At 39.0% G+C, this 14,121-nt stretch overlaps 1 protein-coding gene across 5 annotated transcripts in view; it reads right to left on the bottom strand.

The window, feature by feature from the left end:
• The window catches only part of CSMD1 (CUB and Sushi multiple domains 1), a 1,932,406-nt gene that overhangs the window by 556,678 nt on the left and 1,361,607 nt on the right, over positions 1 to 14,121 (bottom strand). For all 5 annotated transcript variants that reach the window (XM_008163737.4, XM_005289701.5, XM_065587776.1 and 2 more), the window contains one exon: positions 11,706 to 11,809. In XM_008163737.4, the coding sequence (XP_008161959.2) occupies positions 11,706 to 11,809 (104 nt within the window). The remainder of the gene's footprint in view (positions 1 to 11,705; positions 11,810 to 14,121) is intronic.

Consider the following 14,121-nt stretch of genomic DNA (forward strand, 5'->3'; position numbering starts at 1 on the left):
GATGTTTGGGTCCCAATCCTTTGTATCTCAGATCTGCTTAAACTTAATCAGGGGAAGTTTGAGTTGCCAGATTGAGATTCCAGTTATGCCAGTACTCCCTGAAGGTGATATTGTATATTGGATTATAACCTATGTACTAAATTCTAAAGAAACTCTTTGCAACTACAAAGCTCACCATCTCTGCTGTGAATCTGAGCCTCAAAAATTGAACTCATGTCTGTATGTATATTGATCTTTTAACCATACTCTCTCTCTTTTCTTTTTAAATAAATTTTAGTTTAGTTAATAATAATTGGCGTAGGCGTGTATTTGGGTAAGAACCTAGGAGGTAATGTGTCCGATCTTTTGGGATTGGTAGAACCTTTTCTTTTATATGATGAAATAAGATTTTCAGAAATCTTCATCATATTTGTCTTGGGTACCTGGATGGAGTCCCGAGTCAGGGTTAATTCAAGGGAACTGTGTTGTTGGCTTCTGGGCAACCAATGAGGTAATAAAGAAGCTTTTTTCTGCTGGTTTGGTAAATCTAATATCCACCAAATTGAGGGATTATCTGCCCCATTCTTTGCAGTTCACCCTAATTGAGAGACCTCAGCTAGCCCCCACTGGGACCCTGGGCACAACTGGTTATTGCTAAAGACAGATCTTCAGAAAACTAGTCTTATTTTTAATTATAATCCATGTTGAAGTACTTGTAAAATCTGTTTTATTTTGGCTGCACTCTCTCTAAATGATTTCTCTGACCAAAAACAACTGGATTAATCATATTCTGGAAAACAGGGATTACTATTGGAGTCATTTCTGGTTAACTGCAAAGTTTCAACTAATATCCTGTAGTATATTTAGTTAGTATAGTTGGCTCTTGATTTTCCAAATCATCCTGGTTTAGAGTGGTCCTGAAGGGAAATGCTTTAGTCAACAACTCCAATAAGGCATAGATATTCCCCACCCCACCCCACCGCAAAGAAATTCAAATGCAGTCTTTTGGTGTTATCACATAAAGGAGAAAGTCAGAAACTCATTTGTGGACCATGAGAGAAGATTATATATGCTCCATTTTGACTGATAATTTTGGCAATGAGGCTATCTGCTTTTATATATATATTTATAGACTTTAAGGTTAGAAGGGACAATCATGATAATCTAGTCTGACCTCCTGCACACCGCAGGCCACAGAACCTCACCCAACCACTCCTGAAATAGACCCCTAACCTCTGGCTGAGTTACTGAAGTCCTCAGATCATGATTAAAAGATTTCAAGTTACAGAGATTTCACCGTTTAAACCTGCCAGTGACTTGTGCCCCATGCTGCAGAGGAAGGTAAAAAAACCCAGGGGTCTTTGCCAATCTGAGCCAAGGGAAAATTCCTTCCTGACCCCAAATATGGCAATCAGTTAGACTCTGAGCATGTGGGCAACACCCACCAGGCAGATATCTGCGAAAGTATTATCTGCAGTAACTCAAAGCCCTCCCCATCTACTGTGCCATCTCCAGGTGTTGGAGGTTTTTGCTACTGGCAGTCACCGATGGGCCACATGCCACTGTAGGCAGTCCTATCATACCATCTTCTCCATAAACTTAAGCTCAGTCTTGGAGCTAGTTAGCTTTCCCCCCACACTGCTTCCATTGGAAGGCTGCTCTAGAACTTCACTCCTTTTCTGGTGTCATAACTATAAAGGGAAGGATAACAGCTCTCCTGTGTACAGTACTATAAAATCCCTCCTGGCCAGAGACTCCAAAATCCTTTTCCCTGTAAAGGATTAAGAAGCTCAGGTAACCTGGCTGACACCTGACCCAAAGGACCAATAAGGGGACAAGATACTTTCAAATCTTGGGGGGAGGGGGAAAGGCTTTTGTTTGTGCTCTTTGTTTGGGAAGTTGTTCACTCTTGGGATTGAGAGGGACCAGACATCAATCCAGGTTCTCCAAATCTTTCTGAACAAGTCTCTCACATTTCAAACTTGTAAGTAAACAGTCAGGCAAGGCATGTTAGTTTATCTTCGTTTTCTCAACTTGTAAATGTACCTTTTGCTAGAGTGTTTATCTCTGATTGCTGTACTTTGAACCTAAGGCTAGAGGGGGGTCCTCTGAGCTCTTTAAGTTTGATTACCCTGTAAAGTTATTTTCCCATCCTGATTTTACAGAGAAGATTTTTACCTTTTTCTTTAATTAAAAGCCTTCTTTTTAAGAACCTGATTGGGTTGGATCTTGATCCACCAGGAGTTGGTGGGAGAAAGGAGGGGGGTGGTTAATTTCTCCTTGTTTTAAGATCCAAGGGGTTTGGATCTGTATTCACCAGGGAATTGGTGGAGAGTCTCTCAAGGCTACCCAGGGAAGGGAATTAGCTTTGGGATGGTGGCAGCGGACCAGATCTAAGCTGGTAGTTAAGCTTAGAAGTTTTCATGCAGGCCCCCACATTTGTACCCTAAAGTTCAAAGTGGGGAAGCAGCCTTGACATATGGTTAGAAACCTTTGCCTAATTTTGAGCCTGAACTTGTTGATGGCTAGTTTATATCCATTTGTTCTTGTGTCCATATTGGCAGATTTATTCCTTGATATGGAGAATTCTAGCTAGTTTTTTTTCCTACATATTTGAAAAGAAAGGGAGAAATTCCTTGTAAACATTGGTTCATCTTGCTCTCTTTTATCATGTAGATAGACAACATTATAGTCAGATTTATCATAAGCACAATGCAGCAATTTGATAAGGAGTTCTGAATTTATATGGTGGCTAGATAGATGGCCCTGATTTCAAGTCAAGTGATATGCATGATTCTGTTTTGGAGTACCTATTGTCCTCATGTAATAAGAGATGAGATGTAATCCCTTTAGGGTATGTCTACACTGCAAGGTAAGCGCAAGTGCAGGCTCTGCCTCACATTCAGGCTTGAGACCAAACACCCCCTCCATTTACACACAAATCTCTTGGATTCAGAATTTGGGACCTAGGACCCTGTGGCAGTGGAGGGTTTGAGTCACAGTCAAGCTGGGACCCGGGGTTTGAGCCCTATTGCTTTGCAGTGCAAATTCAGGCTTAGTCTAAGGGCATTTCCATCTATAGTGATCACTGCTCTTCAATATTCTGACAGTACATAAAAATCTGTTTTCACGGCACTAAAATCAGAAGACTAGGAGTAGTGCTAATGCTGTGAGCTGGGATGCCAATATAAAGTATAAGGAATCTTTATGGCACCATAATTTGAAGTATCATTCAAGAAAAGCCTCTCTATCTGTGTGAACTTTCTGCAGGGCCCATCACCATAGTGACTGAGCAATAGATGCTATGCAAGAGATTCATAAACCTGGTAATTGACTTTGAGTGAGTCAAGAGTTTCATAGAAACTTTGTGTGCGCATGAAACCTTGTTTGCTCGTGTCTCTTATTTTAATGAATATCTTGATGAGTCTGATGGTGATTAGAGGCCTAACAATCCATGAACTGGGAATCATTTTGGAATGGCTTGTAAATAATCTATAATCTAGCAGAGGCTGACCAAATATTTTCTTCAGTTAGGCAGCTTTTTTCAGTAGACATATAAGACTCTTTCTTTCTCATAGCTATTATTGTGGTAGTTAATGCAAGATCAGTAAAGTGTATGTTTTCATTTTTGTGTTGTCTTCTTTTGGTAAACCCTGTTCTGAGTTTTAAGATTCAGAATAGCACTGGAGCAAGTGGATTTTTTTGGAATAAGCAACCAAAAAATAGCAAGTACTAACTGTGCAGTCTCTCTCAGGGACTAACAATAGGGTTCATGTCTTCAATAGATGCAAGAGAGATAAGGTTATGCAAACTATGAAAGTAACTACAAAGAATTGTTTAAGTTCTACTTGCTGGACAATTTCCAATACTCAGCAGTCTAAAGAGGTCTCATCTAGGGAAGAAGGATTGGCATTTACCACATTTGGAAAATTAATCCTCAGATTAGGCTGATACTAGAAATTTGGTGTGTAGATGGGCCTACTTAAGGAGAAAGGCGCCTCTATTCCAAAATCCAACTAGATGGGTAGGTTCCATCTTCCTTTGAAAAAGCCTGATTGCATCTCTGGAAACTTCTCAGTCTTGAAAGTAGCTGAAAGTCTTCAAGGGGTTGTAACTGTAATCTACTTTTCTGTTTTGATAGTGTAGATGAGTTTACAGATTTCTTTCTTTTTCTGCCATTTTGACTATTGCTCACAGTATTTAGGTGCTGCCATTAACTGCCTAATTTAGCTGTTGGTTTTCCATAAGCAGAGTAATTTTGTTGTTGTTCCTTGCTATTGTCTAGGGTCAGGCACCTGTTGCTAAGAGTATAGTTTAATGCTGAGTAAAAAGCTTACTTTCAGAAAAGATTTTTTTTTTAAATTCCCCTCAACATAGAGATAGGAAGGAGAACAGAATGTAGAACACTGCCTACAGTGCTACTCCAGCCACAAAGCTTTCTTTTCCAGGTCAGCCATTTTAAGAAACTGTTTGATGGCAGAGGAATTCTGATGAAATGCTTCCAAGAAGAGAAAATATCTTTAACCTTCTCATAAGAGAAAAGTCCACAGAAAGAGCTGATTCAGAAATGTAAGTGAAATCAACTGAATTTTCTGTATTAAAAAAAGTGTAAATATAGGAGGATTGACAACATCCTGTTCGTATTGAGGGAAGTACAGGATTTATCAAAAGTTCAACCCTGATCTAGAGAGTGATTGGTCTGTTTCTAACAGCATAATTTGCCCAGAGACAAAGAACCCACAGTAGACTGGCAGACATGTCAAATGTATATATTTAATAAAAGTAAATATTAAATAATTTTCTTTGGAAAATGTTTACTTTGAAGGTAAACATGGCTGGGCTTTGGCTGAGGCCCTATACAGAACACTCTGATAGGAAAATAATTTGGAAAGGTATTGTGAAAAAAATACTTACATCTATGTTCTAGGTTGATGATTGCATCTGCAATAACACAAGCAACAATACTTCTTGGCAGGTAGTGAAAGGAATTATTGTACACACTGAAGGCAGAGTGGACTCAAAACTGTATGTACAAAGGAGTAGGAAATCCATTGTATAGCACTTTTTGTCTAGAAGGAGCCTATGGGAGTTACTAATAACCAGAAATTGTTACTTGAAATATTATACAAGAGGTCTGATTCTATCCCTTGAGCTCTCATTACTGCTAATGGCAGTTAACAATGAGGAGAAAGTTAATTCTAGGGTATAATTGGTGCTGGAGGGAAATAAACTCCATGTAAGAAATACTTCCAGGTGTGTTTTGGTTTTTGAAGTTACTCTTGCTATTTGATTTTACATATCTGAATCTCATCAGTGACACTATCACAGATCAGAAGAGTACACAGGAGTGCAACAAACTAAGAAGTATTCCTTAGTAGACATTAACAAGATATTTGCCTTAGAGGGGAATTTATTTCTGTGGTGGATGATTTGATCTGTGCCCTGATTCTCTACCACATTACACCTTGTGTAATGTTTTATACTTGGGTAAAGAGGGTGTAAAATGCTACCAAAGTAAAAGCAGGTGTGAGATATATAGATAATTTCTATGTCAATTTAAATTACAAATCACTATGATGTCCTTTTTGATAACAAGATTTGGAAGAAGCTATTAGGTAGCGAGCAGGCCACCAATGGCACCTATGTAACTGCAAATCACAGTGATATCAAGGTACAATGTCTATAACTGAGCACAGGACTTTCTGCCATTTTGCACCTGGTGCCTGCTGGGACCTATAGAAGGAAAGAGAATGTGTGAATCCTGACATCTCTAGTAGGCAGACACTCTGTGGGGTAGGGGGGAGCTTAATATAGAGGAAAGGAGCTTAATATCTGAAGTAGGTGGGATAATTTTGTTGGTTTGTTTTCTAAGAACTAGTAATGTTACTTAGCTGGGCAGTTGGGGACAGGTTACACAGAAGGGAAAACAAAGACAAATGAAATAATATAAAACCTCAGTGAATCTAGGGTCACTTTTTCCAGGTTGCAAGGGAATGAAGGGGAAGTGTATATTTTTAGCCTATGTAGCCATATTATATACCTATTCTTAACCTCTGGCTCCCTTGCCCACTTCCCTCCTATTGTTTGTTACACTTATTGCATGCTCTCTTAATTAGACTGTAAGATATTTGGAGCAAGGACTATGTCTACTATTTGTCCATCACCTAGCAAAATGAGGATCCAATCCTGACTGAGGTCCTTTGGCTGCTATTGTAATATTAATTATTATTGTTATAATAATCACCATCAAGATTCCATATTCTTTTTTAAAATGGTTTAAACTTTACCTTCTATTTTTTCTCTGACTTATTTTATTGTGTACAGTATTGTTCAACAAAAACTGTATATTCTTGGAGATTTTATAAAAAATATATTACTCAAACTGAAGCTCAATTAGCATAAAATGAGCTAAGTATTTTATAAGTCAAAGATCTCTACATCAGCAATATTAAATTCCATTATGAAGTAAAAATTTCTAACAGAACTCAGTCTCAGCCATTTCTTGAGTTCTCAATACATTAAAGCATTTTCCCCCTTGGACTGGCTGACCTTTCATTGATTTTGCAAGTATTCTTCCTCTTGTACAGAGACAGACTGAGTATGACAGTAATGCTCTATTCTTCACAGGTGACAAATGACCTATGCTATTTGTATATTTAATTGCATCCACACGGCGTGCTAACTCTCTGAAGCTTTGCTGTTGATGCTGCTATATGCAGCTAGTGTCCATAGATATCGTCAGTTCCGCTTGGCTCTATTTTTACTTTGAGTCTCATTGTACCAACTTCCTAGGCACTCAACTAACCGGAACATAAAAAATGAAATACTCCAACACCACTAAAAATCCTTCCCTCCACATCCTACAACCCCTAAAAAACAAACCAACTAACAAACAAACAAACAAAAACATACTCTTCTCACTTTTACCTTTTCTAAATACCATAAAAAATAAGATTAATTAAAACTAAAATGTGTTTCCCAGCTATGTGCAGAGAGAGAAAAAAGAAGCTTAGCTGTTTTTTAACTATTAGGAAGGTTGAGATTGTTTTTAAACCTCCATTAGTTTTCTAAACTGTGCATGAAGAGAAGAAAAGGATCAGGGATTATATAAAAATATTTTTGTGATGGAACATAGGAGATAATCATAGCAGTTTTATGAATTCAAGTGCAGAAAACTGATTTTTATTTTTACTTTATTTTATGGAAAACTAGTACATGAAGCCATTGTTCCTTTTTCAAATAGATGACTTAATGTGCTGGGTTTTGGCTCACCAACTCCTGATTTCATACTACTGGCACCAAGCAAACAATTACAATTGTTCATCATTCTATATCACTGAAGTCAGAAAAGAGTTTATGATGTGACAGAATTAGTAAAGCTATGAAACTAAAATTTAATAAAACACATCAAAGAGTTTTGGAAGGAATAATCCCATCAAAAAGTGTAAAAGCATTGAAGCCCAATATGTTGGTTCAATTCATGAAATATTAAGAGCACAGGAGAGAGGCTCACCCCAATCTCGGGTTGGCGCCTGGCACTAAGTGGCCCCCAGCAAAAAGGAGAAGAAATTACAAGGAAAGTTCTCCTCAGTGCCTGCAGCCCTGGGCAGCAACATGTTGCAAATGAAATCTTCAGAGAATTTAGCTGCCAGCCTCTACTGAAGATGTGAAACAGAGATAGTCAGAGACTTATAACTTGGCCAAAATTGGGTGGACAGTAAAAGTCACCACTCCCATCGCTGAGTAACCCTAACCCCCACAGACACACACTACTTTTAAGTCACTGCTCCAAACCTTCTTAATGAAACTGTTATACAAAATTTTAATATTGGCAAAACAACGTACGTTTTCCTAATCTCATTCTCACAATGGCCGAAGTGTTTTTGATTAAACTTTCTGGCTCTTAATACAGAGAAAATGGACTTTGGAAAATATACGCAGAAATAGATGCCAAAATGGCTTTCTATCACCTGAGAGACAAATGAGACAAGAGCTCTTGAAATCTGAGAAAGGTTGATCCTTCAACCAAAGGAGTTGAAATCTTTGGAACTGAGTATATAGGTAAGAAACCTGCTTAGACAGGTTGTAACTTGCTGAAGTTAAGTTTTAGTCATTAGAAAGTCATTATTTGTAACCTTTCATAGCTCTTTCACTCTTACTTGAAATCACTTAAACATATGTGGTTTGTTAATAAATTTCTTTTTTTATTACAAAAACCACCTCAGTGCTATTATATAGAATTGAAATGGCAGTCTTTAGCTAACCTAACAGGCTATCTGGGCTCTGTCTCTTTGGATGCAGCAAACTTAATAATTTCTGTGACAGTCCACTAAGAGCGACTGAACACTGCAGAAAGATATTTCTGGGGAACTCAGGGATTTGGGTTCACTAATTGCTACCTGTAGAGCAAGGTTTGGACTGGCAGAGTCCTGAAGCATTTGCTTTAAAGGCAGATAAGCTGCTGTGTCAGGAAGTTGAGACATAGTTTACCCACAGCAAAACTCACTCTTGCTGAGATGGAGTGGTAACATAATGGCTCACAGTTCTGGCAGCCTATTTCTTCCCATGCATCACTTTCCGTACAAGTCTTTTGGGGTCAGGGAGGGAGGTCATCCAATCCCAATCCCTCCTTGTAGCCCTTTCCATTGGAGCGCTGAACAGGCATCTTGCTCTATTTCTTTCCCCACACCCTATAATTAGCTAGCATTTATGCATTTTGCAGTGAGGGGAAGCAATTAAGTGGGAACTTCATTCCCTTCCCCTCCAATTCCAGTAGTTGGGTTGGGATTCAGTAACTTTTGAGGAGCTGGCTTGTTTGTATGTTTACAGAAGATACGTTGTGTGGTAAGGAAAGACTCAAAAGGCTAAGAGTTTTAGTTTGGGTTCAGATAAGCACTTATTTTTGCATAATTAGCCGATCAAGACTCTAAACCTAGTGATCTTTCATCACTACTAGAAAGGTAGACATGACCATGAGTTTTTGTCGGTGATATTTTAAAGAGACTTCCATAAAGATTTGGCCTTTAGGCTGCCCAGAGAAACCTGTTCAGCATAAGGTCCTTGCATTATATTTTAAGAGCTTATAAATTAAACCACCTTAATGGAAGCTTCACTGTAAGCTGCCTCATTCCTTCAGAAATCATAAAAAGCTTGAAAGGCACTGTTCAAATCTCTTTTATTGCAAAAGGAGGTATTAACACCAACTAATGGAAAGTTTTGATGATAAAATTACTTTGACATTTTGATATTAGCCCCTTCAATTATGATGAAACAATCAGTAACTATGTATATAATGCACTAAGGCTAGTCCCTTTATATCCACCTATTTTAAAACAAAATGGAGGAAATCCACAATGCATGTTAAATATACAGTTTTGACAGGATAGGATGCAAGTGGATGATTGATAACTACACAAATAGTGTCATAATAAAAACTTGGGGATCAAACTAATTATCTCCTATGCTATAGATTTAATAAGCACTGTAACATCCTAAAGAAATTGCAATTCCATTATATTGTTTCCACTACCAATTTATTTTAATCAGTTATTATTCCTTTCCTGTCTTAATCAGATGTTGTTGGTGGTGCAGGTAATGTTAAACCACTGTAATCATGGCATTTCAGTGGTATATAGAATGAGTTATATATAAGTATATTACTCACGAATGCTTGAAAAACTAAGACATGAAGCAGAATTGGTGGGGCACCAATAAGCTTGCTCAGCTCAATAGTCATATATCAAAGCTGATCCCAATTGTTTTTCCAGAATCCCCCAAATCTGAGGATACTAAGAATATTGATTCAAACCCAGATATTATACATATTAAGGAACAATATTTGGTTTCAGAGCAATCCCCAATTATTAGTATTATAAGTCAAGTCATTCAGACAGCCTTTCCTGGGGATTTCACCTTGATGTGGTGGGAAGGCTTGTGTGTTCTCAAGACTCAGAGATATGCCAGTGGGAGTTTTAATTCCCGGTAGGGCCACCTAAGTCAGAGAGCTCAAAGGGTATGGGCCAGACAAAAAGCAGTCCACTTGTCCTTCAGCTTGGGAGTTCAGTGGTAAGTTAACGACCTAAGCTCATAAAAACACAACAAGGTGGCCATTCCAGTAAACAGCATGATAGATGGGAATGCTGGAGCCTCTTTAGTGCCATAAAAAATGTTGGACAGCATGGGAAGGACTCAGATTATTCAGACATAGATAATAGTTCAGGTGTTTCAGAATTTATTTGGGGACGGTGTCTTTTTGGTGTGCCCCACATTTTAACAAGTGTGCCTTTGAAAATAACTGTTTGAAGGAAAGATTTTCTCCCTTCTTATATTCTCTAGAAAGATCAGTTACACTGGGCTGTGTGGTATACATTTTATGATTTGAATGCAAGGTGCTGTGTGTAGTTCAAATATTCCTGGTGTTAACTGACTAAGGCGTTTTGATGTAGAAGGAAGAGACTTCTGCTGTTACCTCATATGCTGACAGCACAAAGGCTCCACACTAAACATAAAAATAATCACCTTATTGGTGGGGGGGAAAAGGGGGGAAATTAGATTTTCACAGTAAGATCACTAGTAGACTTCTTGGACTCATCTTCTCCCTGCCTTGCTATAGAAATTCTGCTTGTGATATACATCTATTTTAAAAAAAATACTTTACCTTCATTCTTTATGGTAGGAAAGTTTTATAAATGCCCTAAAAGTTGTCAGATACAGTAAAATCCTATTAATCAAAGGCCCCTTTATATCTAGTGCTTACACACCACATCCCAGGCTTTGAAACAAAAAATAGAAGTTTTTATATTTATACATGGCTAATTTATCTGATTTTTTGTACTATATTAAACTTGAAATTTCAGTTTGAACTTGTAACATTCCATTTTCACCTGTTTATGATTCAAATCATGGATGTATATAGTTTAAAATATGGTTACATAACTGACAATAACTGTTCTTCAAGATGAGTTGTGCACATATACATTCCTCTGTTGGTGTATGTACTCCCAATGTACTACAGTTGGAGACTTTTGTCAGCAGTATCACTAGGCCATGGTACCACCCCTCTCTACTCATGCTCAGAACCAAGGGCATAAAAAGGGCATGGCTGCTGCCTCCTTCTCCTTTCTTTTGCACTGCCGTCTAAGTAATATCCAAAGTAGTGGGGGAGGTGAGAGGATCGTGAAATGTATATGTGCACAACACATCTCAAAGAACAACAGTTACTATAGAGGTAACTGTTTTTTCTCGTTTGAGAGATTGTGAACATATATCTTCCACTGTAGCAGACTCACCAGCAGTTCCCTTACAGATGGTGGGACTTTACATTATTTTAAAAAAGAGATTGCAGCATTGATTTGCTAAAAATTGGCATAAACTCAGGAATCTTGAGACATGATACAGTGTCTGGAAAAGGACTACCACTTTGCCATCATGCAAATGTCCACTATTGATACATGACTCAGGAAGGCTGACAAAGTTTTCTTATATTCCATTTCCTTTTTTGTGGTAAGATTTATTTATACTTTATTGCTTTTAAATTTCTCTTTTAGCTTTGTGTACATGAATTCTTGAGCTTCTGTTCAGTGATATGGTTTCAGACTTGTGATCTAACAGGCATAATTCATAGCAAACCATATTTCTGAGTCACTAATTTTAATATATATAGAACATAGAAAACCAATGTGAATGATAATAAATAAAAACCATAACTATTTAAGAAGTGTACTTACACATACAACACTGTTCTGGTGTCTCCCACTTTCCCAGCATCCCCTACAGTCAGGGTGTCATATCCTCTTTCCAGTTCAAACTCTTCAAAAGCTAGCTTTATGACCTATTAGAATGAAAAGAGACATATTTAATTAAATTATATCCTACAGATTAGGTGATTTGCAATATGTTTAACAAATGCTTTGGCTTCTGGAGTCAAACCCTAAAGTCCTCACTCCCATTGACTTCAATTATTGTTATTTAAATTTGAGCAAGACCTACAGAAAAATAAAGGTTTTCATGTTATCTAATAACAAGAAAGAAGTCTTCAGCTAAAGTTATTAAGGGTAGCAACATCCTTTGATAGTTTTTAAAGTTAATAAGTAAAAATAACACTTTATTTTAGTTATCATTATTATATACAGATACTGATTTTTCAGCATTGGAAAAGTACAATATACACTGACATAAAAGAAATCCAATCTAAAGTATAGAATGCAATAAATATCATTATATTGACACATTTTTGGAAACTATACATATGAAAATCTCAGAAATACCTTACAGAATATTTTCCATTTCAGTTGAAATATAAAATAAAAAAGGAGATGAGGATGAACATATATTATTAAAGATTGTCAACTTCATGAGAGAGTGAGGTAAGGGAGGGTATACGTACATCAGTAAGAGAAATCTGAGAACTCCTTAACTACTCTGTCTATAAATTTGTTAACACAGACGGTCTTATGAAGAAATTGATTTTACTCAGTATTCAATATAAAGTTTCCACGAATTACAATCGTAATGAAAGAAAATAAAAGTGTTCCCTCCAAAAAATTTTGTATATTTATTGTATTCCATTGAAAATCATAGTATGAAGTACAGAAATGTTTTTTTCATAAAGCTCCACAAAAAATATGACTCCAGAATTAGGACCTTATTACAGCTCTGTGTCAGAGTCTGCTGCAGTCACTAATATTACTCCTTTTACTTCCTGTATCTATATATCAAGTTTTCAGCAGATAATCTGTCTCAATACATTATTCATTGTTTCCTTATCTTGATGACGATTGGATACACCAGGACAACCTCTGATCCAATTTCCATGAAAATTTGTTTACAGGAGGGAGCTCTTTTTGCTTATATTTTGGGACTAACAACAGTATCAGGGTCAGATCCTGGCTCCCATAGGTGCCAACTCCATGAGTGCTCAAGGGCACCCACCGGCAGCCCCCCTATCAGAACCTCTCCCGCCCCCCAGTGCCTCTTGCCTGCTGGCAAGCCCTGTGCATGGATCAGCACCTCCCTGTCCCTCCCTGCGCCTCCCACCCACCACGTACTGCTGTTTCATGGTGTGCAGGAGGCGGTGAGGGAGGAGGTGGTAGCAAGGATGCTCAAGGGAGGGGGCGGAGCTGAACGGGAAGAGGCGGAGTGGGCCTTGGGGGAAGAGATGGAGTGGGGGCGGGGCCTGGGTCAGAGCCGCAGGTTGAGTATCCCCCGGCACTTTGGAAAGTCAGCACCTGTGCTGGCTCTTGCAACGGCCATTTTGTGCCACTATTGTGGAAAAGGCAGCTAAAAAGCTGATGGCTTTGATACCCTGAGTATTCCCCCTACATGACAGAACCACAATAATGCCTCTGAGCCACTCCTCAAAAAGGCTTGGGAAAAACCTCCCACCTCCAACTAGGATCTTAATATTGATTTTAAAAGTTAACTGGTTAAATGATTAAAATTATATCATTTAACTGGTTAACTGTTAACTGAGGTCGCTCCGGCTGGCCTGGCACGGCGGGCGCTGAGATTCCTCCAGCCAGCCGGTGCAGGGCAGCTGGGTCTGGGGACACTCTGGTCCGCCCAGGGCTGGGGTCCTGCTCCACGGGCTGGCGTGGCTAGGGTTGGGGTCCTGCCAGTGCGGCACAGCAAGGGCTGGGATTGCTCCAGATGACCGGTGTGGTGCGGCCGGGCTGGGGTCCTGCAGGCCCGGCTTGCACTGGGGTCCCATAGGCTGGCTGGCACAGCACAGCCAGGGCTGGGTCCCTTCCACCAGGCTGGTGCAGCAAATCTGGGGTCCCTCCCGCTGCCGCGTGGCCACTGGTGTTAATGGTTAAGGTTAAGTATCAGAGGGGTAGCCGTGTTAGTCTGAATCTGTAAAAAGCAACAGAGGGTCCTGTGGCACCTTTGAGACTAACAGAAGTACTGGGAGCATAAGCTTTCGTGGGAATAAGCTTTCGCACAATTATTTCAAATTTGGTGACAATATATACCTCCAGACCAGTGGCACCGCTATGGGCACCCGCATGGCCCCACAATATGCCAATATTTTTATGGCTGACCTGGAACAACGCTTCCTCAGCTCTCGTCCACTCATGCCCCTTCTCTACCTACGCTATATTGATGACATCTTCATTATCTGGACCCATGGGAAGGAGGCCCTGG

The sequence above is a fragment of the Chrysemys picta genome, chromosome 3 (genome assembly GCF_011386835.1).
Source record: "Chrysemys picta bellii isolate R12L10 chromosome 3, ASM1138683v2, whole genome shotgun sequence".
NCBI classification, from domain to species: domain Eukaryota; kingdom Metazoa; phylum Chordata; order Testudines; family Emydidae; genus Chrysemys; species Chrysemys picta.